A 25,386-nucleotide genomic window follows, 5' to 3' on the forward strand; every position below is an offset into this window, starting at 1 on the left:
TCGCGCGTGGTCTTATCCGTGCATTCCATTCCTTTCTACTCACCTGAAGCAGCCATCGTCAATAGTGGCCGTTCTGGCTTGATCAAATGTAGTGACCGATTTTAGGTTCTTCCAGGGCCAAGATCCTAATAAAAGAAAAAGCGGCCCAGGGTCTCACCAGATTGGGATGCCTGTGGCCTAATTTGGTTCTAATCTAACAGGCCCTCCCCTGTCGACCTCCAGAGCAGCTACCATATTGGTAGTTTGATTGTTCGACGCCATCCGAACTCCAGTGATTCACTCATATTCTCGTGAAAACATCCGCTTCGTTTGTTTCTACCGTTTCTTCCTACCCGACTTCGGCAAGGTTCGCTTCGGTTGATCGCGATGGCTTCGCTGCCAAGAGCCTCCAAAGGCACGTTTAATCTCAGCACATCTCCGCAGGACCTTGCTGATCGCAGGTAATTCAGTAGTCAAAGTGGTCCAGTGAAAACTTCTCCGTCTCGGTATGGTTTCTCCTATCGAATCGCTTGTGCAAGCGGCGGCCAGTCTATCATCAAAGACGTCCGTGTACCTCCACCATCACCACTACCGTCCTGGCCATTCCGTGCCGCTATTGCCCTACCGCTTCTTGGATACGGGTCCAAAGCGGCGGTTTCTGGCTTGTTTTGGTGAACTTCTCCCTACTTGACCTGGCGTCTTTCTACCCATGTCGTGAGCTGACTCTGCCTGAAACGAAACGGGTGGCCCTTCAAGAAACATTTGAGAGACAGGTAACTCGGGTCCATTTCCCGGCAGAGATCCCTCCGACTCGGCTGGCCTAAGGTCTAGAGGAATCTCAGAGTCCCCTGAGGCGAGGCTGCCAGCGGCTCGTCGCGCTTGATCCGGTGAGCTATTGCCTTTCAAAACGACGGAGTTGTGTTTTAAACTTGATCAATGGCTTTAGTTAAGAATATAACATTCTAGATCAGTCACGTAGGCTTCAGTCACCACTCGTTCGGATCGTAGCATATCTGGAACGTAGCTTGAAGAGTTTCTATACTTAGTAGTAATCTTATTCAGCCATTCTGAGAGGCGTGATGAACCATCCGCATTTTTTTTTACGTTGAGCTACGATCGTGGCGCTTTCTTTGTTGTCAGTCGTGGTTGTGTCTCCAAGGCTGGCCCATGCAATCAGGTCAAAGTCTCAGCCTTCCAGTATGGCCTTGTCTTGTCTCACTTTTCGCGAACACTAATACTGCGAGGGGTTTGTTGTTTTAATATTCAGTCATCACATTCTCCGGTTTTCTGAGAAATCTCATGCAGTTAACCATGCGGTTGGCATGCCAAATGTCACTGTCTTCCTCATGTTCGTCTCGATTTGAGTCAGTGATTGTCTGGTTATATTAACAAATCCCTATTTATCAGGAATTCAATAGTTACCCCGCAGACCAAGCCGTGCCATCATTTGTTCCTCCTTGGCTCCGGAATAGTGAATGAATGAGCCGTCCACTCCAGGTACGTCCGAATGCCCTATACATACAGGAGTCAAAGTTGTTGTCAGATATAAATAGCTATGATTAAGATATTGATTCATGAACCACGAGGCGATTTGCAATGTGATTATGTTACATCCGCTAGTGACATCGTTGGGGATAGGTGTGGTATTGGTGTTGATATGTATCGCTTTGTCTCTTGTCAACCACGCCGAACATGGGAAGACAGGGAAAACATGGTTCGGTGATGACGATGATGCTGCGGATATTGCCCCTTGCGTCATTGCCTTTTGTTCTTTGTTCTTGTCTGTATGCGGATCCTTGGATGTTTCCCCTTTTATCTGTCAATAGACTTGAATGGGGCCATACAAACTTGGCCTCTACACTTGTGAACGATGTCATCGGTATGCATGCTTGAAATCACGAACTACTAGTGACAACATACTCTTCGTAGAACTTCTGGATAACTTGATCTACATTCGTGATATTCCAGCCTGTGTGGAAGTATTGCGCCTTGATCAAAGGGTTCGGGTGTGTTAGAGAGCTCCTACTGTATCTCCCAACGCATGACTTGAGGAGAAAGCTAGTTCACCGTATGTCTTGGTATTAGGATCGTTCGAATTCAGTAGCATTGGCCAGCATGTCTTTTTATGAATAAAGAAACAATGGTGTGATAATAGTTCAAAACTGTTACTTGTCCCTCACATCGATACGTTGTCGATATTGTGTCTGCCGTGATGTATATCAACAACCACACCAGAAGCCTTGTACTGGTAGCCCAATCGACCATATCATCTATAAGTTGATAGTGAATGTATATAAAGGTTTTCAAGAAAGTTGTTGACATGTATACTATAGAAGCCCGACTTCAACACACTGTATAGGGTAGCCTTATATCGATGGGAGTATTCTTACTTTACTCCCTGTAGGTCTTCTTAGTATTGGGCGCCCAATAGGTCTCCTACTTTGTTGGACATTTCAGTATCCGCCTTACTCTACCCGTTGACAAAAGCAACCGAATTCTGTGAATAAACAACTGATGTGTTGAGGTTGTTTCAACCTTGATGCAATGGTTGGGCACTGACCATTCTTTCCGTGAGATTGATTATTACTAGCGACATGCAGCACTAGCTACATACTCGTATTGCTAAGCTCGCTCCACCAGTAAGCCCAGTTAAAGTGTCAAGCTGAAGAATAAACGTACGAACTCACTTACATGATACTCAATATTTAAACGTCAGATGCCACGAGACCCACTTGTATCAACGGGCATCAGATCCGGAGACGGCCGGCCCCACCTCATGCCACTCTACCTGTATTCTCGCATGTGATTCGTGTGAATTCAATAACCCCCCGCTGCGTCAGGACACGCAGGGTCCTCTGCTGAAATTGGTTAGTGGATTTCTACGTTAGAAGCTCGTTCGATACCAGGTCCAGGCCGGAATTTATCTACTCTTATCATGAGCCATCAACCACAAACGGAGGACTGACCTCCATTTCACACTCTTTTATAACTTAACGCTGCAACCATGGCTCGTCGACAGCATCTGACCCTGACTTTCGTCTTGGTTCTCGGTATCTTCTTCACATTGTCCTATTTCTTCTCTGGTCCTTCGCGCAGTGTACTTCTTCCCAAGCTTCACAATGATGTTGAATTGCCCCTGAAGGACGCCCCTCGATCTGAGTTCGTGGCCGACCTCAGCGCCATGCCCGCGGGTCTCCTCGAGGGCGAGTCGATTGCGCCTAAGCTTGAGAATGCGACGTTAAAGTATGTCATTTGAGTTCCAAATCTCCGATGCAACGTGCCACTAACACACCTTTCACCAGGGCTGAGCTTGGCCACGCGACGTGGAAGTTTCTTCACACAATGATGGCACGATTCCCCGATAAGCCGACAAAGGAGGATCGCATGGCTCTCGAAACTTTCATGCACCTCTTTGCCCGACTCTACCCTTGCGGCCAGTGTGCGGCGCATTTCCGAAAGCTGCTCGCCCAATATCCTCCCCAGACGAGCAGTCGCAACGCAGCCGCTGGATGGTTGTGTTTTGCCCACAACATCGTCAACGAGAGAGTACACAAGCCTTTGTTCGACTGTGAGAACATCGGTGATTTCTACGATTGTGGATGTGGCGACAAGGACAAGAAGGAGGGTGTAGAGGGCGTCAAGGGCGAGGGACCTGATCAAGAGCTACACAAGCATTAGTTTGCTTTGCGTATCTCCAGGGTTAAATGCACAAGTAATTTAAGGCTGGAAAGAAATCCGCATGTGTTGGCCCCGGCTGGACCGGTCTGCTTATACCGACTACATAACGACTACTGCAATTTCTCGCACCACTTATCTTGGAGGAATGCATGTGTACAAAGAAATATATTTAAAGCCCGCAATAATGAACCGGTTTAACAGCATTAGTTCACTTAGTTCCGTAATTCAAATACCTTCCCAGCCGTAGCTTCCTGTCCCATCTCGAGAGATGAGGTCACGTGCATAATCACGTGGCGATAGCCGTTTCGCGGCTGCGCGTTCAGAGCTGCCTTGCCCGAGCTTCTAGAGCTCCTGCCCTCCCAAGCAACGACCAACGACAACGAAACATTACGACTCACGACTCCTACCTGACCGATCGCTCAATTTCTTACAACTTCGACAAAACCATCCAAAATCGTCACAATGGAGTTCGGCAACGCTGGAGTGTTGAATGAGGGTGCGTTGGGAACTCTTTCGTCATAGCTTCGCCTTGTCGATATTGAAGCTTACAATATCGCCAGATGGTATCCATGTAGATATGGACCGCCTCAAGAAGGGAGAGGTCAAGTGAGTATTAACTTGGATTCTCTGTTGTCTTGCGCAGCTCACTAACAAGCCTATAGCCTCGGAACCTCTATGTATGTGATTATCTGATGATGCAAACGACATTGCCTAACGGTTTATTAGTATGGCGGTTACCTTCAAGGACGGTGTTATTCTGGGTATGCATCGTTGTTTTCAATAGCGACGCAAATGCTAACTGATGTTCTCTAGGTGCGGACTCACGAACAACGACCGGCTCCTACATTGCAAACCGAGTGACAGACAAGTTGACAAGAGTGCACGACACCATCTGGTGCTGTCGATCCGGCTCAGCTGCCGACACTCAGGCTGTTGCCGACATCGTTCAATACCAGCTTGGACTGTTCGCCATGACAAATGGCAAGCCCCCCATGACACAGACCGCTGCGTCAATCTTCCAGGAGATTTGCTACGCCAACAAAGACCGTCTATCGTACGTCCTTGACTGATCAATCCATCCCCTATATCTATTGGAGCTAACCGCCGTATGCAGTGCCGGTCTGATTATTGCTGGTTGGGATGAGCGATTCGGTGGCCAAGTCTACTCCATTCCCCTGGGTGGTTCCCTCCACAAGCAATCCTATGCTATCGGTGGTTCCGGATCGACTTACATCTACGGTTACTGTGATGCCAACTGGCGAGAGGGCATGGAGAAGGACGACGCTGTCAACTTCGTCAAGGGAGCTTTGAGGGAGGCTATCAAGTGGGACGGTAGCTCTGGTGGTGTCATTCGTATGGTCGTTCTTACCAAGGAAGGAGCAGACCGACACCTGTACCTCCCTGACACCGACTACGCTGTGCGACATGAGTAATCTCAATGAATAGGACAGAGGAAGAAGAGTAATGATCACTAGATAAAGGAATAAAGAAAGCCAATACCTTACCAGTCTCACTAATAGTCTAAATGGAACCTAAAGTAGCCTAAGCATTGGTCTAAGCCAACATAAGGCAACCAGATTATTTCGTCTCTTATGCTCAAAGCGGTCAATCCTTCTGACACACTGACGGGCGTCTATCTGAAAAGTTCACCGCTTTTCTAGAACGAGGCTTAGAAAGACGATTAAAACTGTGTATTTAGACTCGCAGCGGAGTGGACTCTGAGCAGCAAATGAGAGGCTCACGAGACCTGCGTAGTAGATACCTGGTGATACATAATATGGAGTTGAGACAAAAAGTGCCATGTGCTCGGAAAATAAATGCTCTGTGGTCAAAGACTAGAGATTTAAGGGACCGTGCTTTATCTATTGACCCAATTCTCAGCAGATCTTTGGCTATCGCGGCGAGGCCTCGTGGTATCCTGTAGTTTTCTATTTGTCTGGAGTAATACCGCCAGGAACAAAAACGTTGACGAGGCACGTGTACGTGCATGAGAGGAGAGGAAGATCGTCGCTGGCTTCGTCCAATGCCACAGATAAGACATCCCCCGCATAGACGCAATCGTGAGTTCACATCTGCCGCCGCAAATATGCTGCACCCGATGTCGGTCTTTTGTCAGCAAGAAATCACGCAGGGGATGAAATAGTAGGTAGGACTATTCCCGAAGAGTGATTCAGGGACCGTCTTTCAGTATAAACCGCGCACTTTGTGTGACGAGTTGTGCATATCGTGGGTGGCATGCCGACCTACAGATAACCCGTGGTTATTATCTCGTTGTGCAACAAGTGTGCGAGAGCTCTATGATACCAGGAAGACAGGCGTATTGACCTCTGTAAGACTCACGCTGGAGTTGATACACACTTTGAGTATACACAAACGGTCATGGAATTACGATAGACTCCATGGAGCCCATTTGAGAGATTCTATAAACGGAGCGTTTTGGATATCAAGGTTCGAGGCAGCATATAGTTTTACTTTTAAATAGATCACTTGAGCCTTGCTGTTTCGCATTCGTCAGGGTGTCAGAAGATTTAGTCTTTGAGAGCCTAAGAGACGAAATAATTCGGCCACCTTATGCCAGCTCTTAGTCCTTTTTATTTTGGCATCCTAAGCCTTAGATGACAGCTTTATCCTATCTCCTACCTACCATTCAGATATCAAAGTTTACTTGTCTCTACTGAATTAGTTTATCGCGGACTTTCTCTTAGAAAAACGTGCCCACGTGCTTTGAACCATTGGTTCGGGGAACATCTCGGAGTCGGGGAGGGGCCGGGTTTGACTAACAAGAGGGTTTGGTTGACTATCAGGAATTCTCTAGGTTTCATAGGAGAAAGTCCGAGGACAGTTGAATCCAATCCTGTTGTTCAGTAACTACTACTGAGGTAGATGGGTAACACAGGTAACTCGAAAGGAATCTGTCACTCCCTTCTTTTCAGGAAGCCTGTTGATATCTACCTACCTAGGTAGTGGTTGCCATACATAACCCCTGATCTGCAAACAACTAGAATCTGTTTGGGAAGGTGTGGCCCAAACAGATGACCCAGGAGAACATAGCGATTGTAAGCGAGGCAGTTGACACGGGAAGGAAACAAACGATGAGATCCTTCCCTGACACTTTTGATATACCTCTACAGTACAGACCTCTAGCGAGAGGTGGCCCAACAGTTCCTACCCATCGGGGTCTATTAAAAGCAACACCCCTATTTTCCCCGGCTTCTCCATCAGTCGAGCACATGAAAGATCTCCACGCAGTCGACCTGTCTTTCTTTCTTTTTATAAAGAAATTCACTAAGCCTTACGTACCTTGAGCTGTTAAATCCTACATGATTACGCTGTTGATCAACTCGATCCCCATCTCAACCCCACTCCACAGAGCTCGAGCCACTATCGAACAGCCACTCGCCTGACTTTACCTGACTCTGGCAGGCCTGGAGAGACCCTTGCGCTAGATTCAGATCCAGAACAGCCCCAGTGAACGGACCTTACGATTATCTGGGCCAAACTATTTTGGTCGACCGAGCCCAAACATCACTCAGAGCCGTGTCATTCAATTCGCTGTCGTGCCTTCCCCTGGACTCGACTCGACTTGGCTGCGTTTGGGCCAAGATTTGCAGTTGCGTTCGTCGAAACTCCAGGCGTTCGCTTGCGCGTCTTTTCTGTCTGTTGGATCGGAGTTTACGACTTTTCTAGGCCGCTGGCTATTTCCTTCTGGCATGTCCAATGCCAATCCGTCACAGAGCCCAACGTAACCGAGTGCCTACACTATGTTAGGTCCCCGATGTGTTTTTGAACCTCGAACCATTCTTAGCATCTTGCACCTAAAGAGCGCAGAATTACCTGCAGCATACAACTGCAGTTTTTACACTCTTCAGATATCAGGCGATCTTGCGGTTGCTATCCAAAAGCGCTGATCAGGTGAACCTTCAACTTATCCTCAACCAGTGCGCTCCGCTCCGTTGGCCGCTACTCGCCGTCTCCGTCGCCTTCGCCGGAATACGCGCAACTTTGTTGATTCTTAATCGTGCATCACGCTTCAATATTACCTAAGGCAGCCAATCATCCTACCCGCTGCTAGTCGTTACCTTTAACTCAACCTCTTCTACTTCAACTCAGAAGAGGCTCTTTACGAGTATCTTACACTCATGAATCAGACCATATCCTTCCTATCTTAGGTACTCTACCTCAACTCGCGCGTAGTCCTCTTTACGTCGTTGCATCCTCTGTCTTCGCGCTGTCACCGCTTCGTCTTGTTAAACGAACCTGCTTTTCAAATACCCAAATCTCGGTAAGTGCACGATTTGTTTGCTTCACTTTCTATATGTTTCATGTGCCTGGTTTCATGTTTGCCCTAATATCCAACTTGCGTTTGTGTATCGCACGTCGTCACCGTTCAGCACACGAGCGTGGAATTCAGTCCGTGAAACCTGAGTGAAACCAGATGATAGAATGGAACTGCTGCAACAAAGCGGACGGCAGGCGATGAAGTCTCAGGGACCAGACCAGCCATCCAAAGAGCTTCGAGTCTGGATGGCTGCACAATGCACATGTTGGCAGGGGTGGTGACGTCGTCGGCCTGTGCTCTTATCAGGATGGATGCGAATTTACGACGCCACATCAGTTACCATGGCCGACGGTGTAACGCATCAGTTCGTGCGTTCAACGATCCAGTACTTGATGGGGCAATCCAGATCCATATGGGTCACTTTGGCTACATCTTCAAACGTCAACGTATTGGGCTTGCAACGTATACCCGCGCAAACCATGTTTCCTATGTCGAATGACGAAAAGTGAAGATGAACCCTTTTCCGCATCTTCTTGACAGGAGATGATCGACGACGGATGACACCGCACCCCACCCAACAGGAATTCCCTTGTGTCGACAGATTCCAAAAATGAGCTTCAGACCACGGATTGTATTGGGACACTCTCGAAGAGTCCAGAAAAAAGAAGAGGGCAAAAAAACACTCGAGACCCTGACTTGATGCACAACTGTGCACCAATCAGGCCCGAGAGATGCATCACTGAGTCGGTTCCGAGATTTTGTCGGGGAGAATGAATCGGCGCAGCGCGGACTTGACCCCACCATCCATCCGGTCGCCAGCCGCCTCGACCACCACACGGTATCCATACCAAGGGTACCCGCTGGCTTGCCCACGAGGGCTGGTGAGGGGCGAGTCTTGCAGTGTCACAGCTGGAGCCCAGCCCAGTCCAGTGGACGACACACCAGTCGCTAGTCAGTCAGCCTGACCTTGACTCCCCTCAGTGGCTCCAGTGACTGCTCACTCAGCCTCTAAAATCTCCAGCATCTGTCGGGCTTGTCCTTGTTCTGGCTCCCAGCCCAGGCGTCTCCACCGGCCCGATCCTCTCCCCCTCCTCTACCTTACTCTGTCCCCTCCATTTGACTTGATTCTTTTCGACTTCCTCAACTTGCTTGTCTTGGCTATTGACATCGTCATCGCTTCCATTTTGCCCTGCCTCAGACCCTTTTTACGCATTTCATCTGCCCTGCCAAGCGATATTAACTACCTGCAACATTATTATCCATCTCTGATCTTGACGACTAATAATTTATTTTTGTCTTGTCCCGCAGTATACCTGTCCGCCTGCTTGCGATATTGCTCTACGTTACCCTTTGCGAGACCAGCGACAACACACGATACCCTTCCGTTGAAATTAATAATAGCATACTCACGAGCTTTCGCCCGATAGCGATGTTATGGCAGCTGTGATCGGCGACTTCATTTCAGACACCACCTCATATCCTCATAACATGATTGCCAACCCCTCCCTCCAACACCACCACTCACACGATTCTTCTTCGTCCTATCGATCTGGTAGCCGTTCACGACACTCCACCACTCCTCGAGCCCAACGCACAGCAGAACTTGTCGACTTCAGCAGCAATCAAACCTCTACCACGTGGTCACCTGCGACAGCAACATCGGCAACTGCATCGACTTCAGACTCTACACCTACTCCAGCGTCTGCGGGTCACGAATCCGCCCACGTGTCGGCCACTGGCGGAGCCTCACGCTTCCCTTCCCCGCCTCCATCTTCATCACCTGCTGCTGCTACCGGCCCAGCTTACGCCGATGATGCAAAGAGCTCGTCTATGGCATCCGACGCGAGGGACTCTGGTCCCCTAGGTCACGCTTCGCGGTCCGGCACAACATCACATCCCTCTACTGCTCAACAACCATCTCCTGCATCCGACGACTTTCAAATACCCAACCCTACTTATCCTCTCTCTGGCGCACCCTCGCAGCAGCCAGAGCAGACAGTTATACATATTCGCGATCTGGCACACATTCAGAGTTTGGCCAGCGCCGATCTACTATCTGGCAATGGCGGATCCGGCATCCTTAACGACCCCCCTCTTCAGCAAATGAAGTATGAAATCAGTGGCATGCCTATAGGGGATATTATCGAAATGGTAGCCGCGTTATTAACAAAAATCACCACCACAAACGATTTGCAACACGATGCGATGCAGCGCAACGTCGCTCATCAGCAGCAGGCCAGTCAGTCTGGCGATACGAGCGGCAGCTCGATCTCATCCTTGAATCATTCCGTTCTCGCTTTTCATGGCAAGAATGTTCCCGCTATTACTATCCTCAGCTACCTGTCGAGAATACATAAATATTGCCCTACCACTTACGAAGTATTTCTTAGTCTTCTAGTATACTTCGATCGTATGACAGAGCGCGTCAACGATATGGTTACAAAGAACGAAGAGGCTCGAAGGCAGACACAGTCGCGGCAAACAAACGCAAATACTTCACGTGACACCCCCATGCGCGGCGAGGGTGTGGGCGATGCAGATGAGAGCGATTCAGATCTTGCGGACGATGATGATGATGAGGAGATGGCCGATTCGGCTGGACAAGGCCGTTCAAGTAGCAGCAAAGGAGCTGCCACTCCTACAGAACACCCCGCTATTGCTGCTGCAACATACTTCGTTGTTGATAGCTTCAACATTCATCGTCTAATCATTTCTGGTGTCACGTGTGCGAGCAAGTTCTTCTCGGATGTTTTTTACACTAACTCGAGATATGCCAAGGTATGTATATTTGTTTGTAGCCTCTTTCTGACCGGGTAGAAGACTGACATCAGGTACAGGTTGGTGGATTGCCACTGGTTGAATTGAATCATCTTGAGCTCCAATTTCTCCTCCTCAACGATTTTCGACTCGCAGTTCCAGTGGAAGATCTGGAAGCGTATGCGACTATGTTGGTCGAGTTTTATGCCCGAGAGGTGGTAGCTAAGCAGGCGGCAACTGGAGGCACCGAATGAATGAAATCATGAAGTCTGCACCAGACAAGACCAATGTCTTGCAAGCTGTCATCCGCGATAACAAGCATTGACCGCCTGTGTCATTGCGTGGTCTCGAGTCAATCCTAATTGCCACGACAACCGAGGACGTCCACGCAATGCGACGCATGCGTGGGGCGATCTTCCGAGGAACAAATGGTCTTGCGACATATCGCTGGTATGTGAAGGCCAAGACACAGCAATACAATATAAATTGATCGGTCACTTTTCTATCCTGGGATTCACCGATAGTTATGAAAAGGTGCGCCAATCAATGTAACGAACGCCAGAAGGGGATGATAAGGATGGGGAACCTCATGAAGCATGCCTGGGGCTGGCTTGAAGAGGCTACTTTATGTACGAGTGCATTGGACACGTTTAATGACTTGATGTACGGATCGTGACGGCGAGCAAGCTTAGCGGATCTGTGTTTCTTGCGTAGACTGGGGGCTCTTACACGGATACGGAGAGCCAACAGAGGCAACCTGTTGGGTCGTGAGATTGGGATTGTGGTTCATTGTTTCCTGGCTCTTGTTGGAGCTGAAGGTGTTCTGGCAAAGATGCATTTGCTTACTTATATATTACCGATATGATTCTACTACGCCCAATCCTGTACCTCTCGAAACTAGCTGTTCCAGGATAAGTAACGTGCCTGTTACCTACCCATGTGAAGGCAATAGCCTGACGCTTCCTACAGGCCACTGAAGCTCACAGTCTCGACTTACAAGCTTCCCAGGTCTCTGGAACGTCAAACTTGATAACCGAATCTTGCATCTTGAACCCGAACTGCCACTTGGACCAACCAGGCCAGAAATTCTCGAATGCACCAGTCACATTCCCCTCTTCGTCACGATGCTGTTCAACGTCAAACCAGCCCACCTTACACTTGGAGCTCGACTGCTGTGGAATAACAGAGCACCAGCGGTCAGTACCAGGGAGCTCGCCTTGGCTTCCAGTGCCTTGGGGAAGCGGAGGAAGGACAAGAGTGGTGTCAAAACCAAGGTAGTTCAGCCACGAGGTTCGGAATGGGAATGAAGGTGTGTATTGAATGGACTTGAAGGTTGCTTGGAAGAAGGGAGTAGAAGCTGGCACAGCCGATTCAGTGAAGCCCGAGTTTGAGTCTGTGGGAGCTGTATCGTTAGGATATACTTTAACGGTTGTCGAACCGTCTGAGTTGTTGGTCCAGATGAACTCGGCGAGGTGCTTTGGAACATTCCAATCTAAACATGGGGATTAGCAGAAAGAACTGCAGAAATACGCAGCCGCTTCGACATACTCTTCCGTCCATTATAGCAGGTATGCTTCTGCGAAACATAAATCCTCGTAATCTTGACGCCCTTCCCCTTCACTCTCCTCCCACTCTCATCTTCCTTCTCGTACCCAAAAGTGCCCGGTGCCAGGATGAGTTCATCATATGGTCCAACGGGAGAATCCGTATACCGAATGATTTGGATCATACCCAGTCCGCCGATCGCTTTCTGCTCCTTGGCAAAGTCTGAGTCTGCCTCGAGAGGCGAATATGCCATGTCGGGAAGGTTGCCCGCTTGAGCACGGGAAGTCCAGAAGACAAAGGCGTAAATGTCGCCCTTGAGAGTCCATGGTGGAGGAGCAGACGGGATATCTGATTCTGACATTTTTGTAACTGGTTGTATGTGAAGTTGAACGATCTGGATAGAGCAACCTGTGTTTTCGAGTCTTGATTATGCCAAAGGTTAGTTAATGATCAAAGACAGAAAGAAGGCGTTTGGCGTTTTGGGGACGGCGGCCGGTTTGATGTTACACTGCCAACATGATGAACATGTGCCACGAACGCCAACCCCAATCCAACCTCCAAATTCAAGAACGGTTAACGTTAGCCTGCATCGAAACTGGAAAGCACCTCGTTATGCTTTGGAGTACCAGCCTCGGTACTACCCCATAAGCCATGAAGCACGAATCTAAAACACAGATATACGAAGCAGAGCAATAGTCACAGTAATATAAGCTACCTCGATTTTGGGTGATGTTATTTATTCCCACTATTTTACCTAAAGACCTTGCATAAAATCTCCTAAACTTTTACGTATTCTTAGAATAGCTTCTTTCATAAATTATTAATAATATCTTGTATCTAATTAAGGACGAATCCTTTCCTAGGTAGTGATAATCTGTTGTCCTAAACACTTCAAACTCCTTGAATCTAACCCCACAACTTGATTAATGTTCCATCATCACCGACAAGCTGTATGCGTAAATCTACATCGTCCGGTTGTACCAGATTGCCGTTCTCGACTATACGGAACTGTAGCTTCTCAATCATCTCTCTGGCCTGGACTCCACTCATCAATTCAGGCGTCAAATGCACCCCTACCACCGCTGTCGTGTTTGGGCCACTAGAAACTAAGACACTGCCCGCATTGTTTTGCGCAGAGAGCCAACTCTGTTGACCACCCAAGGGATCGCCCAGGAAAAAATGAACGAAGGTGAAGGCATGATCGTGGAGTACATTCAGTCGCACGTCGGCAACCCATTCCGTGACCGCAGGGTACTTAGTGGAAGCCAGCAGCGACACAGAATTGCCTCCCCACCAGTCAGCTATCTTCTTCTGTAATTCTTGTCGGACATCTTCTTTCTGCTTCCCTGTTAGATCTGTATCGGCATATGCGTAGCCAAAGGCTTCTGTAGTTCTGGCAGTATCGGAGTTCCAGAAAGTGCCATCTTCAGACGACAAGAAAGGTGTCAATGGCGACTGAGAATCTTGCATCTCCCCTTTGATAGATGTGAAACTATTCTCTCCTGCTGGTAGAGGGGTCAACCACGAGTCTGGATTCATAGCCTGCCATATTGCGACGAGTCTATCCGTCATGGTGTGATGAAGGAGGAACAATGGATCGAAAGAAGACAGTGGAACAAAAGTCATATGACCTTGGAGTCCGCCGAAGATATGAATAATGTCGTGGACCGATTCGAGTGAGTCTAGAGTTGAGTTATTCGAAAAAGCCCATGCCTTGCTACCAAAACTATTAAAATCTTTGTAACTGGAGAAAAGCGTCGAAAGACGGCGTTGGATCTCGGGGAGCTTTGAGAGCAGAGCCCTGTTGACTTGCTCGTTGTCTGATGTCGGTTCCTGGTTGCTGGCTTCGGTCGAGTTTGGAGCTCTCTTCGTCTCGTTCCAGTTTCTTAACTAAACGATGAGTTATCAGTATTGAACCTTACCATAATCAAGCCGCAATACTCACAGGGGTCCATATCATGGCAGTTGCGTTCTTAGGATGGAACTGGTAAGAGTAAAGAGGATTGTGTATGTCCTGGACGCCTCGAGGACCATTCTGAGCGATAGTCTTGTTCCAGAAAATGTCAGGGAAGTGTGACTCTCCTTCAGGAGCAGGCATGGCCCAGTTCCAATATGGCATACGAAAGTCGCGCGCAGCATCTATATATGACTGTCGGTCGGTCCCGTTAGGAAACATGCCGGCAATGACGTTGGCCATTCGGTAAAGTTCTTGCTATTGGATATGGTCAGCACGTGAGGTAAACGAGATCCAAATCCTAGTGTTCATACCTCGAAAAGAGTCAAGTATGGCCGGTGCCACATTGGAAACAGAACGGAATTGTGAGTACAGTAACCAGACTGATTAGCCCCTGGAGCAGCCTCAACGCCGTTCCACGCTTCGAAAGGGACGCCATGAATTCCTGAAGAAGCCAAGTGTCAGTATAGCCGTATTGAAGGCTTTCTGTTTGAGACAGTGCGAAGAACGTACCAGCGATCTGGTACCACGAGGCAGGGTCATCCTGATTGACGTCCATCAACATGCTCATGGAGAGGATATAGAGGTCCCATTTGTATCGGTCGGCTTGCATCTCGCGGATCTCAGGTCTGAGGGGAACGGTGCCATTTCGGGTTTGTGGAAGAGGCTTGATAACTATGCGGCCATTGTCTTGTCTGCGAGTGAGTGTGTCGATATCGACGCCGTAAGAATAACTCTGAGCCGCCGCGACAGCAAAAAAGAGTGAAAGCAGCCAGACGAACCGCGACTGCATGGTTGAGAGCCTCATGTAGGAGAGGGAGAAGGAAGACCAAGTCAGAGAAAAACTCGAATTGAAGTGTTTGGAAGTTATGATTTTCAGGAGGTCGAGGTTAGGAAGGTGCAATTGGCTCTTGCCCAGGTTTTGTAAATATGCGTCCCGAGGCAGGTGCAACCAACAGCTACTACTATGTTAAAATGGAAATTACAAGAGTTTCATCTCATCGGATTAATCGAACCGATAAGCTAGGAGAGAGGAAGAAGCTTTAATATCTTGCATCTTGGAGTGAGCAACAACGGTACAGGTGGATATGAAGACAACAACACAACACAACACTCCGCCATTTCGGACTTCCACGTTGTGGTGTGCACTATGCCTTGACTTGCATTGATTCGATGGACGGATTCACAGAACGGCTTGTTACATTTCTCCTTTGAGTGACAAACACTCGTTGATATCCATGCCATTCGCTCAACGTCTCGGCTAGAAGCAGCCGCCCTATGCTGTTTGTATCACTCGGTTTCCCCGACAAGATATACGCAACGCAGCATGATTCTTGTCTCCCATTGCATTGCACTCGACTGACCACGTTTCCTTGCTCCGCTTGCCGTTTGCTCGGAGTCAGATGCCGAGTACCCTGACATCGAACAGGAGATAGACTCTTGCATGAAGCCTATGTGATTACAGTTACAACTTGGTATTGAGATGCGACAAAAACACCCTGACTGAGCATGGAGAACACACTACTATAAACAGATCCCAACTTAGTTTTCCGTTGTATCCTTGCTTTAACCACTGTGGTATCAATGTTGACCGTTGCCAGTTCCTGTTGCTTATCAAGCACACTGTAGTCGTGGTGCAGAATGGGCGTACTTGAGTAGCAGTATACGTCAGTCAAGGACGCGCATGTCAATGGTTCGCAGTAGATTGTGAGGCAAGGTGAGGAGAGCGGTGAGCTTGTCTTGATGATTTCGATCTTCCGTCAAGAGTTTTGTAACACATTATCATATTTGTCATTGCGTGCACCAGGAAAAATGCAGTGCCCCGCAGAAGATCAATAGATCGTGAGAAAATATTGTAATTCATAGTCGTATTAGCGTGCTATACCCTCGTGAGTATACATAGGCCACCTCCAGATATAATAGCTCCAACAAAATCAAGTAAATCGACACACTATAGCCATCTATTTTCCAACCCGAACTCCATCCAATGCCATAGGCTTCATAGGGCCCTTTCTAGGCTCGTCATTGCGCTCCAACTTGTACTTGAGCTTGACACCCATCGCAGCAAGCTCCACATCAAGGTACTTGAGCGCACCGGGGACGACAACTTGCGTAGTTTGGTCACCACCAACCCAAGAGTTCCCATGCCCATCCTCCCATATCTCACCCTGAATCTCTGTGAGATCCACAGCATCCGTGTCGTCGAGCTTGATGGCGCAAGCGCGGCATCGCACGATACTTGCAGCCTTCTTCTTGCTCGGGGCAAATTGTGACACTGTAGGCTGTACAGAAAGGAACGAGCCACATCGGCGGCAAATCCATGATTTGGAGTAATCGGAACAGTTGAGCAAACGATCCTGAAGCAGGAAAGCAGTTCCGTGTGCCAAAAGAGCATCACGCTCCATTTCTCCGACACGAATACCACCACCTCTCTTTCGACCCTTGATAGGCTGACCAGTCGTCGGTACGACGGGGCCTGTGGTTCGTACCTGATATTTATCGTTCACCATGTGTCGCAGTCGCTGATAGTAGACGAGTCCGATGTAGATGTCCGCGTGCAGCTCCTCTCCAGTGATTCCAGAGTACATAGGCTCATTTCCATGATAATTGTAGCCGGCCTTCATCAGCTGGTGACCAAAGTAATCTCCTGACGTGTTCTCTTCATCAAATTTGAACGGGGTTGCGTCTTGCGCAATACCGTGCAGCGCACCAGCCTTGCCTGCTAAACTTTCAACAAACCTAAGTCCTGTTAGTAAATCTAGACTCTCATATAAAGGACGACGGGGGACTCACATTCCGATGGTCATACGTGATGGGAAGGCGTGAGGGTTAATAATGATATCAGGAGAGATACCGGTCTCGGAGAATGGCAGATCCATGGTTGGCCACTTTTGTGAAGCAACACCCTTCTGTCCGTGACGAGAGGAGAACTTGTCACCAACAATGGGCGATCGGGGAATCCTAAACTTGACAGAGATTGTCTGGAGGGGCTCGTTACCAGACTCGGCGCCAATAAGTGTCACCTTGTCGATGAAACCTTCCTCCGAATCCTTGTACTTTTCGTAATGGGTGATGCCATCCAGGTTCACCAGTTTGCCGTTGTAATCAGGAGTCACGGTGTGCCAGGCACAGATGACGTCTCCCTCTTGAATCAGACGACCGACATGAGGCAGACCATCGTCGTCTAACATGCCTTGGTGGTGGGAACTGACATAGCTGTGAGGGGCAAATCCAAAGGCCTTGGTGACACTCTTGGTGGCTTTCGTTCGAGAATCGTCCTTAAGTGAAATCTTCTTTGTCTTGTAGATAGTACCATGACCGAATCCACGCTCGTGAGCACTCTTGTTGAGAATCATTGCGTCGTCCATATCGTATCCAGTATACGAGATTACCGCGACGACAGCGTTGAACCCATTTGGAAAATTATCGAAGCCATAAGTGTTGTGGAGTGGTGATCGAACGATCGGTGTTTGTCCTGTTTGAATCAAATAACTCTTGTTATCTCCTCGGTATTTGGAAGCAGTACCGGGAGTTCCCATTGTCTGTTTGGCCATCTGGCACTGGTACATATTTCTTGGCGATTGATTTTGGTTTGAGAAGGGTGTCATGTTGGCTGCAAAGAGTCAGTGAATAGATACTGACGATCATAAGGAAGTGCACTTACCCAAAATTGAAAAGATGTTGGTAATATCAAACTCGACGTGAGTTGACTTGCCGGACTCAATTTCCTGATCCACGACGGCAATGCTCATGTAGGGCTGCTCGTACGGACCGACCCAATCCTCCTTTTGCAGGGGAAGATACTTCACAGGGCGCACCATTCTCGCGGGTGTCGAAGTCATGTAGATACCGGGATAAGAGCCGCCTCCGGAAGGAGGAACGTAGCCGATCTCGAGTTGCAGGGGAACTCCGTGGGTGCCCTCGACCTTCCAGTATCGGAAGCAGTCAGCAATCCTGATAGACTCCTTGGGAGTACAGTATCCGAGGACTCTGCCATCCAACAATACGGGAACATTCTCGTCAGTTGAGGCAGACGAGACATCAACAACTCCCAATGAGGCAGCAAGGTGTGGTATGTTAGATACGTCGACTTGAGACGTCATAATGGAGCATTTGTGCGAAAGATGATTTAGGAGACCACAAGGAGCACCATCAGGTGTATGGACTGGACACATGAAGCCCCATGACTCTGGAAGCAGCTTTCGTACAGCTGTTGTCTTTAGTTGAGCGAAGAAAGCACCACGATGGACCATGCGGAAGTGGGCGATAAATCGTAGGAAGTTGAGCTTTTCGGCCACAACTGTGAAACCAGCCGTTTGTTGCAAGTCGAGACCCGACTGGCTCTGCAAGTTACCTGTTGACAAGAAATATTCCAGAGCGTTACCAAGGTTTTCGTTAGCCTTGCGGAAAATGTTGTTGGGGAACTCTTTGCGGAAGTCCTCGGAAGCGAATGACACAGCAGGGTTCCTTCGAAGGTAGTCTCGTAGGGATGCACGGACATTGACGCTGAGGAACTCGTCGAGTCTTTCCTTGAGAATTTGTCCGTAAAGGAAACCACCAAGCAAAATCTCCTGGTTCTGGAGGGCATCGGGATTGTCGACAGCACACTCTCCAGCAACGAGCGCATAGAGCTTTCGAATCATGAAGAGCAGCAGCTTGTACTTCTCAATGTCTTGCTCCTCGGTAACATCAACGTTACCGAGATGAACCAGGACAATCTTTCGCAAGAACTCGGTACCAACCTCGTAGTTGGTCATAGTGTCTGGAACTCCAAGAACGACACGGAACTTCTCACCCAAGAATGCTCGGGTATCCGACTTGCTGTAGAGGTTGTAGGACTTGTACGTGCGTAGCAGAAGCTCGATTCGGTCCGTAAGGAAAGTGTTCTCGGTAGACTTGGAACCGGCAGGGCCAATCAGTCCCTCGTAGATTTCGCGATCGTTGGTCTCCACCAGGGCCTTAAGAATCATCATAACGGGAATAAGGTATTCGTTCTTGCGCCATGAGAAACGGAAGGTCATGTTGCCGTCGTTGAGGTAGTGAAGAACGTTGGTCTGAGAAGTCTCGTCGGGACGGACCGCACGGAGAATAATACCGTAGGGAGTGTAACCAGGGCCACGGTTCTGGAAACTAGGTCGGTTGATGGCCATGGGGAAGTTTCGCTTGTTCAACTGCAGCATTCGAATGATCTTTTCGATACCGTTCACAACAAAGTAACCTCCAAGCTCCTCGGACTCCTCTTTTCTCTCAACAAGGAGTGCGGGCGAGTTGCCTTCAAGATGGCATCTGTTTGACTAGTTACGGTGAGTAAGGGACTTGCAGCACTGAAGATTTGCGACAAACCTTGACCATAACAGGCACCTGGCCGAATTCTCGAGTAAACTCGATCGGGTCACCGCCGTTGACTCGATACTCCAGAGTAGCGGAGAGTTTTCCTCTGTATGTGACATGGCGCTCTCTGCACTCGGAGGGGAAGATCTGACGGTTTCGCGCCATCTTATTAGAAGGGGGAATCTGAGGCTTCTGAAGAAAGACATCCTTGTATCGAATGCTGATAGTGTTCCTGCCAGCAGTAGGAGCGCGGTCGTCGCCATCGAGGAAAGTTTTGCTGCCAATGTCGGCTAAGCCGTGCGTCAATAGACCAGGCTTGCCATCGTCGCGGAAGATAGCATTGAAGGACTGAAGATGGGGATCGACGGCTTCTTGGAGAGCAGGGTAGGCGCTGTGATCCTTGGGAGGGTTTCGGAAGAGGTTTTCGCGGCGCAGAGTGTGGAACTGGTGATCCCACTCGGTTTCGGTAGCGGCCTTGGGTGCCATGTTGACTGGAGAGGGCGGCCTCAAAACGTGCTGGTTACTCTCTTCTACACAAAAGCACTGTAACCAAAACAAGTGGTGTTGATTAAATCGCAGAGATATAGATGATCTGCGAAGCCTTTGCTATCCTTATGAATAGTAAGGAGCGGTAGACATTCGTCAATTGGGCCGCTCGCAAAGGATGAATGAGGCTATCGCAATGGCAGAAAAAAAAGTTGCTGGCTATGAATGCGGAAAAAAAAAAGTTGAGCTCGGTCCGTAAGTCTTATCTTATCGCACGCAGGTGGGGCATATGATGGCGACCCAATGAGAAACCTTCATAGCTGAGCGCGGAATTTATTCTAACCATCATTGCCATGACACTGATAAAATCAGAGTGAGAAGAGATATTGTTTTTGTTGGCAGGCTTCAAAACTTTAACCTCAAGCAATATTCTTTGCAAACAGATACACCGTTGAAAGTTTACATTCCGGAGATCCGACCTGTGCGAGACCAAACGAAGTCCGATGCACTTCGTTTCAACTCTCACTGAGACGGTAATAAACGAGAATGGTGACGAATTAACTAAGTGTTCTCAAGTCACAAGGTCTGATTAGCAAAAATACTGGTTCCTTTGTGTTCCCAATCACCGCTTCTAAAGCGAGAAAAGCCTAAAGCTGGTGCCTGGGAAATAGGTACGACGCTGACTGTGTAAGTCGAACCAAGATGGGGGGCCATTTTCCGAAGCTACAGTAAGAGCTAAGATTGGGGAGCTCATAGCAGTGCAACTCAAGATGAGTTGCTTGGAGAGCTTTATTCTGCTTTTTAGAAACTGGCATGTTTGCTATCTAAACAACGATTCAAAAAGAGGTCACCGTAGCAGCATAGAGCCACACTCTAGTATCTATCTGTAGGCTGTATAGGCCAACACTTACTCAGACCAAGGACGCGAGACGTTGGTAGTACCGTATTGTAAATCTACCCGGCCGCCACCTCCACGAGGTATTGGGGTGACAGGACATGACCATCTTGAAGCCCGAAGTAACGACCTTCTAATCTCTGAACGAATTAAACCTGGCGCCACCAAGCCCTGGAAGCCGATACTTCCATGCAGTAACTGCAGCCCAACCGAGCGTGCATTTGCAGGTACAAGGACGACGGGGGACCAAAGGTAGCCCAGCCCAGCCCGTATGCGAACAACCTAATCAGAATGGGCCATTTCCTGACCTCGGTTGCTCTTGCATCTTGACTTGCAGGAAAATTGGAACGGCAAGAGCCTAACGCTCTCGCTTTGATGCACCTTTTGTGGTAAGAAGCAGTTGCAGTAAGGCAGTCATCATCTTCCATTCTTCAATTTCTGTCAATACCTTAGTACCTATAATATCGCCCTGCATTCATTTATACATCTCGATGTCAAGGTTACCTGCGCCTCGGTCATCAGATACCAAGATTCTACCGGTTGGCTGCCTCTCTTGATATGAGGCTCACCCCGAAACCTATTGCTTGAGCCCACAGCGTCCTTGGCTACTACTAGCTACAAGGTTCGACTCGTTATCAGCATCCTTTTTAGTTGTGGCTTTTCGTGGCTGGCGATCCTGGACCCACAGTTTACATGTGTTATTGCAACACAGCATTCAAGCACTTCAAAACGCCCGTATTCGAAATTCTACGATCCGAAGGGAGCTGCACTACGAGAGGAGATCTCATATCTATCTTCCTTGCAATCTCATCTCAAAAAGGTCGAGACCTGGTCAGTTGAGTACCTTGCTTGGGCAAATCTGGTATTGATCGCCAACCAAGGCAGTGATCGTGTCCAGTGGGTGTGCATTAGTTCCGATACATCTCCAAATTTGAAGAAAGGCAAGTCTTCTTTACAATCGTTATTACTACAGAAGCTTAGAAGATATGGGACAGGAAAAAGATCCCGTTAGCATTAGTCTTGAGTTTTCATCGTCTGCGATTGTCCCAATCTTGGGCATAAACTTGGGTATATTGGAACTCTTCTTACGACACCTAGGTACTTTGCACTATATACCATTCAGACTCGGTTTGTTTGCCGGCTCCCGTTCTGTAAGGTCCCTGCAGCTAACCGTCGAGGAAATTGATTAACAGGAGTCCAAAACAACAGTCTCTGACGCCCACTACCACTATCCAGCCTATTCTTTCGTCTCTAACCGCTCTGCCGGCAACCAGGAACCCAGGTGGTTGAATGCAAAACACTGTTAGGCGCCTTCAGAAGACCTCGACTTTGAGCACTGACGTCGACACTGTCCTAGAGCCCTGCGTGCCCTGGTCGATCATCGCTCCACTCAAGCAAGCTCGAGTCTCAGCAAACGAATGAAACGCCGCAGCGCCTAACCCACACTGCTGCCACCTCTAGCTGGACCAGGTGATTGAAGATTGGAATGTCACAACACCCCGCGACAACCTGCAGTCCCCAATCACTACTTTTGGCGCTCCAGTATACTGCTTATCCCTGTATTAACTTCAGGCTTCTCGGCCTGGTGCTGTTGTCAACTTGAACTGTTGTCGACAATATCCTTAGTCATTTTGAGTATTGGATATTTGCCAGTCTAAAACTATCAGTTACTTTAACTTTTGCAGACATCAGTACAGCCCCTACAGCTTGAGTTTACCACCCACAGTATTAGAACCTACCTATCTCTGTAACCTTTCTGGGTTCCTTTGGCGCTGCATCTGCGCTAAAACCAACGCTACTTGCGCCGCCAGGCACGGGTCGTTCCCACCACTTTCCCCATTCCTCGCCCCCTCAAGGGCCCCAAAGGCTCGTGCTCGTTGGTTGTCTTTCTGGCGGCCTTTTGGTGTCTTTTTGAGTGCCTGTTCTGGTCTCTATCGACTGTCTCGGCCGTCATCTCGTCCTAGGTGGGGCATTTTTTTGTGCCTCCGCCCAGGCGTCACCTGTGCCAATCTAGGTACTGCTCCTCCGTCGTTGCACCACGAGCCTCTCCTCCTTCACTATTTCCATCGCCGCCAGAACCCGCGTCCGACACCCACGCCGACCCCAAACGCCCAGACGCTGGCGCGCACAACTTCACAGTTGCAGATGTTACTCGTCGCCTGCCGCCGTCATACAGATCGCTTTTCTTCCTGAACCGCCGTTCTGCTCCTTGTCTGTTTTGTCACCTCCAACTACGACCCTGCAGCTGAGCTCCAACAAGAATTGCTCTGTTCATAAAGCACCCCGCCCACCACACCTTCTTCCATCGGATCGAAATCGATTTCCTTGCGCTTTATAGTTCAGGAGAAGCATCTTGCAAAAAAGACAGATTTTCTCGTGTTTTTGCGATAGCCGACACAGTCATAACATCGTGCTAACCAGCATCCCGCCCTCACCCGACCGCCTGTCGCAGTCCGAGTAGTGTCCTCTGTGGCCCGATAGTAAACATGGCGGGGATATTTCAAAGGGTATACAATTGGCTGATGCGAATGTTTTGGTGAGTAGTCGCGAGCGGCCAATTTTTGAATAGCAAATCCCAGTTTCTTTGCTGCCTGCCGTTGCTACCCGGCTGTGACAGACTTTGAAACCACATACTGACAATATTTTGCAGGGCGATGGAGATGGAAGTGACGATGGTTGGCTTGCAAAATGCTGGCAAGACTTCATTATTACGAGTCCTCGCTGTAGGTGTTGATATCCGGTCCCTTGCTTGACCGCCTCTCGCTAACTTCTGTTGTGTTTATAGGGCGGCGAATTCACCCTTGAGTAAGCGTCTTCCATTAACGACACCGTCTTTGTGTCTCTTCGATACCGATGCGATGGTTCCGATTACTTCGTGTCGTAAAGTTCCAAGTGCTGACTCCAGATGCTGCGTAGCTCGATCCCTACAGTGGGTTTCAATATGAAAAAGGTCCAGCGTGGCCATGTTACCCTGAAATGCTGGGACATCGGTGGCCAGCCTCGTTTCCGAACTATGTGGGAGAGATATTGTCGGGGCGTGAGCGCCATCGTGTTCATCGTGGATATTGCCGACACCCCATTAATCCCACAGGCCAAAGAAGAACTCCACGATCTTATGGGCCGCAAATCACTTGAGGGTATCCCTCTTCTCATCCTAGGGAACAAATCCGACCTTCCAGACAAGCTCTCAGTGGACGAGTTGATCGACGAACTAGACCTGAAGAGCATACGCGGACGTGAGGTGTGCTGCTATGGCATCAGTGCGAAAGAAGAGACAAACCTTGACGCTGTAGTCGAGTTTCTAATGAAATATGCCACGCGCCCATAACTGGCAAAAACATTGCTAGTACAGAGGTCGTAAAATGCTTTTCTGGGACCATTTCAGAGCCTCCTGTACAAGGAATCAAGGCGGTCCGGTATGCATTAGTTGTCCCAACGTTTACCGGGCAAATGCCTATGTTTGCGAGAGGCTGAGACCTCTATCTCGAGGACAAGACAGAAGGCCGGTTCGACAGCGGAGCGAACGAAAAGACCAAAGGTAACCATATATAAATTTCCTCTCACGAGCTCACGACTCTCAGCCAACTTTTGGCTCACGGCTATTGACAGTCATCTCGAAGACTTCTTCGCTGTTCTCACATTGCCATTGTCAGAGTCTTGGGATCCATGACACCTTTTCCTTTGTCTTTTGAGGAGCATAAGCTTGCATGGAAAGAAGTTCAGCACTGGCTAGAGAAAGAAGACGCCCTTGGCTCAGGAACGCCAGTTCTGTATAGGAGGGTTGGCGCTTGCCGTTCCTCGCTATCTTTTTGTTGTTTTGTACTGGAGCCATGGGTGGCGCTGCTATTGTTGACAGCCCTGTTATTTCTGTTGATGATGATACGATCCTTGGACGTTGGCTTTTTCTTTTCTTGGTGGAACATATTTGATCGAGCAAAGCATGGGCAGTTGTCGACCACAGCTTGTGTAAGTAATCTGCAAGCGGCTGACTAGAAACGGCTGATGATTGAATGATTATGTCGTTATGAGATTGTTTGTCCCGAGTTTTGGCATGGTTGCTGATGGAAGCGAGGAGTGTTATAGACTAGGAATTCGGATTCAGATCCGGATACAAGGTTTGGTGGTGTAAATGAGATAGGCGTTCGTTGCGAACCCAATAGAAATAACCAGTGGTCGTCTTTTTCGAGCTGCGTAGATCAAATTGAAGTCGACGCACAAGTAAGCTCCTGTACCATAGTGATGGGCTTGAGCAACTTTTAAACATGTTGAATTGTCGTAAAAAGTCCTGTCCCAGATGACATGGGGTGAGTTGTCAATGTAGCGGAGGATGTCCAGGTGATGCCGGGGTGTGGATACTTATCACCACCCGTTTTCAACACTCATGAGGCCTTTTGTACTAGAAAAAAGACGAGTAAACGTAAAAAGTACCAAGGAAAACTATGAGATTGAATTAAGAAAAGAATGAACGAAATTGTTCGTTCA

General features: G+C 48.7%; 7 protein-coding genes across 7 annotated transcripts; 4 read left to right on the plus strand and 3 right to left on the minus strand.

Annotated features, from left to right (window-relative positions):
* Nucleotides 1–2,916: 2,916 nt before the first annotated feature.
* On the plus strand, nt 2,917–4,001 carry B0J16DRAFT_288833 (ERV/ALR sulfhydryl oxidase domain-containing protein). The gene is made up of 2 exons (XM_046124200.1): nt 2,917–3,222; nt 3,282–4,001. The coding sequence occupies exons 1-2, from the start codon at nt 2,984–2,986 to the stop codon at nt 3,655–3,657; spliced, it is 615 nt and encodes a 204-aa protein (XP_045981072.1). The 5' UTR covers nt 2,917–2,983; the 3' UTR covers nt 3,658–4,001.
* On the plus strand, nt 4,002–5,235 carry B0J16DRAFT_344033 (nucleophile aminohydrolase). Its single transcript, XM_046128143.1, has 6 exons — nt 4,002–4,153; nt 4,218–4,263; nt 4,320–4,334; nt 4,384–4,418; nt 4,471–4,711; nt 4,772–5,235. The coding sequence occupies exons 1-6, from the start codon at nt 4,120–4,122 to the stop codon at nt 5,088–5,090; spliced, it is 690 nt and encodes a 229-aa protein (XP_045981073.1). The 5' UTR covers nt 4,002–4,119; the 3' UTR covers nt 5,091–5,235.
* A 4,135-nt stretch (nt 5,236–9,370) lies between these two features.
* Nucleotides 9,371–10,947, plus strand: B0J16DRAFT_385717 (cyclin-domain-containing protein; the record flags this gene model as incomplete). Its single annotated transcript, XM_046131518.1, has 2 exons — nt 9,371–10,714; nt 10,774–10,947. 2 exons carry the CDS (start codon nt 9,371–9,373, stop codon nt 10,945–10,947), a joined length of 1,518 nt encoding a protein of 505 aa, XP_045981074.1.
* Nucleotides 10,948–11,384: 437 nt separating this feature from the next.
* B0J16DRAFT_150566 (uncharacterized protein) lies at nt 11,385–12,984 on the minus strand. Its single transcript, XM_046122047.1, has 2 exons — nt 12,242–12,984; nt 11,385–12,185 (listed from the first exon to the last, which is right to left on the minus strand). The coding sequence occupies exons 1-2, from the start codon at nt 12,597–12,599 to the stop codon at nt 11,674–11,676; spliced, it is 870 nt and encodes a 289-aa protein (XP_045981075.1). The 5' UTR covers nt 12,600–12,984; the 3' UTR covers nt 11,385–11,673.
* An 87-nt stretch (nt 12,985–13,071) lies between these two features.
* Nucleotides 13,072–14,985, minus strand: B0J16DRAFT_415823 (uncharacterized protein; the record flags this gene model as incomplete). Its single annotated transcript, XM_046133548.1, has 4 exons — nt 13,072–14,128; nt 14,184–14,450; nt 14,507–14,637; nt 14,706–14,985. 4 exons carry the CDS (start codon nt 14,983–14,985, stop codon nt 13,145–13,147), a joined length of 1,662 nt encoding a protein of 553 aa, XP_045981076.1. The 3' UTR covers nt 13,072–13,144.
* Nucleotides 14,986–16,033: 1,048 nt separating this feature from the next.
* On the minus strand, nt 16,034–20,200 carry B0J16DRAFT_288844 (uncharacterized protein). Its single transcript, XM_046124201.1, has 4 exons — nt 19,536–20,200; nt 17,857–19,486; nt 16,986–17,805; nt 16,034–16,931 (listed from the first exon to the last, which is right to left on the minus strand). The coding sequence occupies exons 1-4, from the start codon at nt 20,007–20,009 to the stop codon at nt 16,154–16,156; spliced, it is 3,702 nt and encodes a 1,233-aa protein (XP_045981077.1). The 5' UTR covers nt 20,010–20,200; the 3' UTR covers nt 16,034–16,153.
* Nucleotides 20,201–23,390: 3,190 nt separating this feature from the next.
* Nucleotides 23,391–24,232, plus strand: B0J16DRAFT_321418 (P-loop containing nucleoside triphosphate hydrolase protein; the record flags this gene model as incomplete). The annotated part of the gene is made up of 4 exons (XM_046125636.1): nt 23,391–23,440; nt 23,555–23,627; nt 23,690–23,709; nt 23,821–24,232. The coding sequence occupies 4 exons, from the start codon at nt 23,391–23,393 to the stop codon at nt 24,230–24,232; spliced, it is 555 nt and encodes a 184-aa protein (XP_045981078.1).
* Nucleotides 24,233–25,386: the final 1,154 nt, after the last annotated feature.

This window comes from Fusarium flagelliforme (genome assembly GCF_020744385.1).
Source record: "Fusarium flagelliforme strain FIESC 12 MPI-CAGE-AA-0113 chromosome Unknown B0J16scaffold_5, whole genome shotgun sequence".
NCBI classification, from domain to species: domain Eukaryota; kingdom Fungi; phylum Ascomycota; class Sordariomycetes; order Hypocreales; family Nectriaceae; genus Fusarium; species Fusarium flagelliforme.

Excerpts from the sequence above, each read along its gene's own strand:
- B0J16DRAFT_150566 (XM_046122047.1), bottom strand. The coding sequence starts at position 12,599 with ATGTCAGAATCAGATATCCCGTCTGCTCCTCCACCATGGACTCTCAAG. Across the intron at positions 12,186-12,241 it reads CTGCTATAATGGACGGAAGA|ATTGGAATGTTCCAAAGCAC; the intron begins GTATGTCGAAGC and ends CCCCATGTTTAG.
- B0J16DRAFT_344033 (XM_046128143.1), top strand. The coding sequence starts at position 4,120 with ATGGAGTTCGGCAACGCTGGAGTGTTGAATGAGG. Across the intron at positions 4,154-4,217 it reads CGCTGGAGTGTTGAATGAGG|ATGGTATCCATGTAGATATG; the intron begins GTGCGTTGGGAA and ends CAATATCGCCAG. Across the intron at positions 4,712-4,771 it reads GCCAACAAAGACCGTCTATC|TGCCGGTCTGATTATTGCTG; the intron begins GTACGTCCTTGA and ends CGCCGTATGCAG.
- B0J16DRAFT_288844 (XM_046124201.1), bottom strand. The coding sequence starts at position 20,009 with ATGGCACCCAAGGCCGCTACCGAAACCGAGTGGGATCACCAGTTCCAC. Across the intron at positions 19,487-19,535 it reads AGGTGCCTGTTATGGTCAAG|TCAAACAGATGCCATCTTGA; the intron begins GTTTGTCGCAAA and ends CACCGTAACTAG. Across the intron at positions 17,806-17,856 it reads CAACATCTTTTCAATTTTGG|CCAACATGACACCCTTCTCA; the intron begins GTAAGTGCACTT and ends GACTCTTTGCAG.
- B0J16DRAFT_288833 (XM_046124200.1), top strand. The coding sequence starts at position 2,984 with ATGGCTCGTCGACAGCATCTGACCCTGACTTTCGTCTTGGTTCTCGGT. Across the intron at positions 3,223-3,281 it reads CTTGAGAATGCGACGTTAAA|GGCTGAGCTTGGCCACGCGA; the intron begins GTATGTCATTTG and ends ACCTTTCACCAG.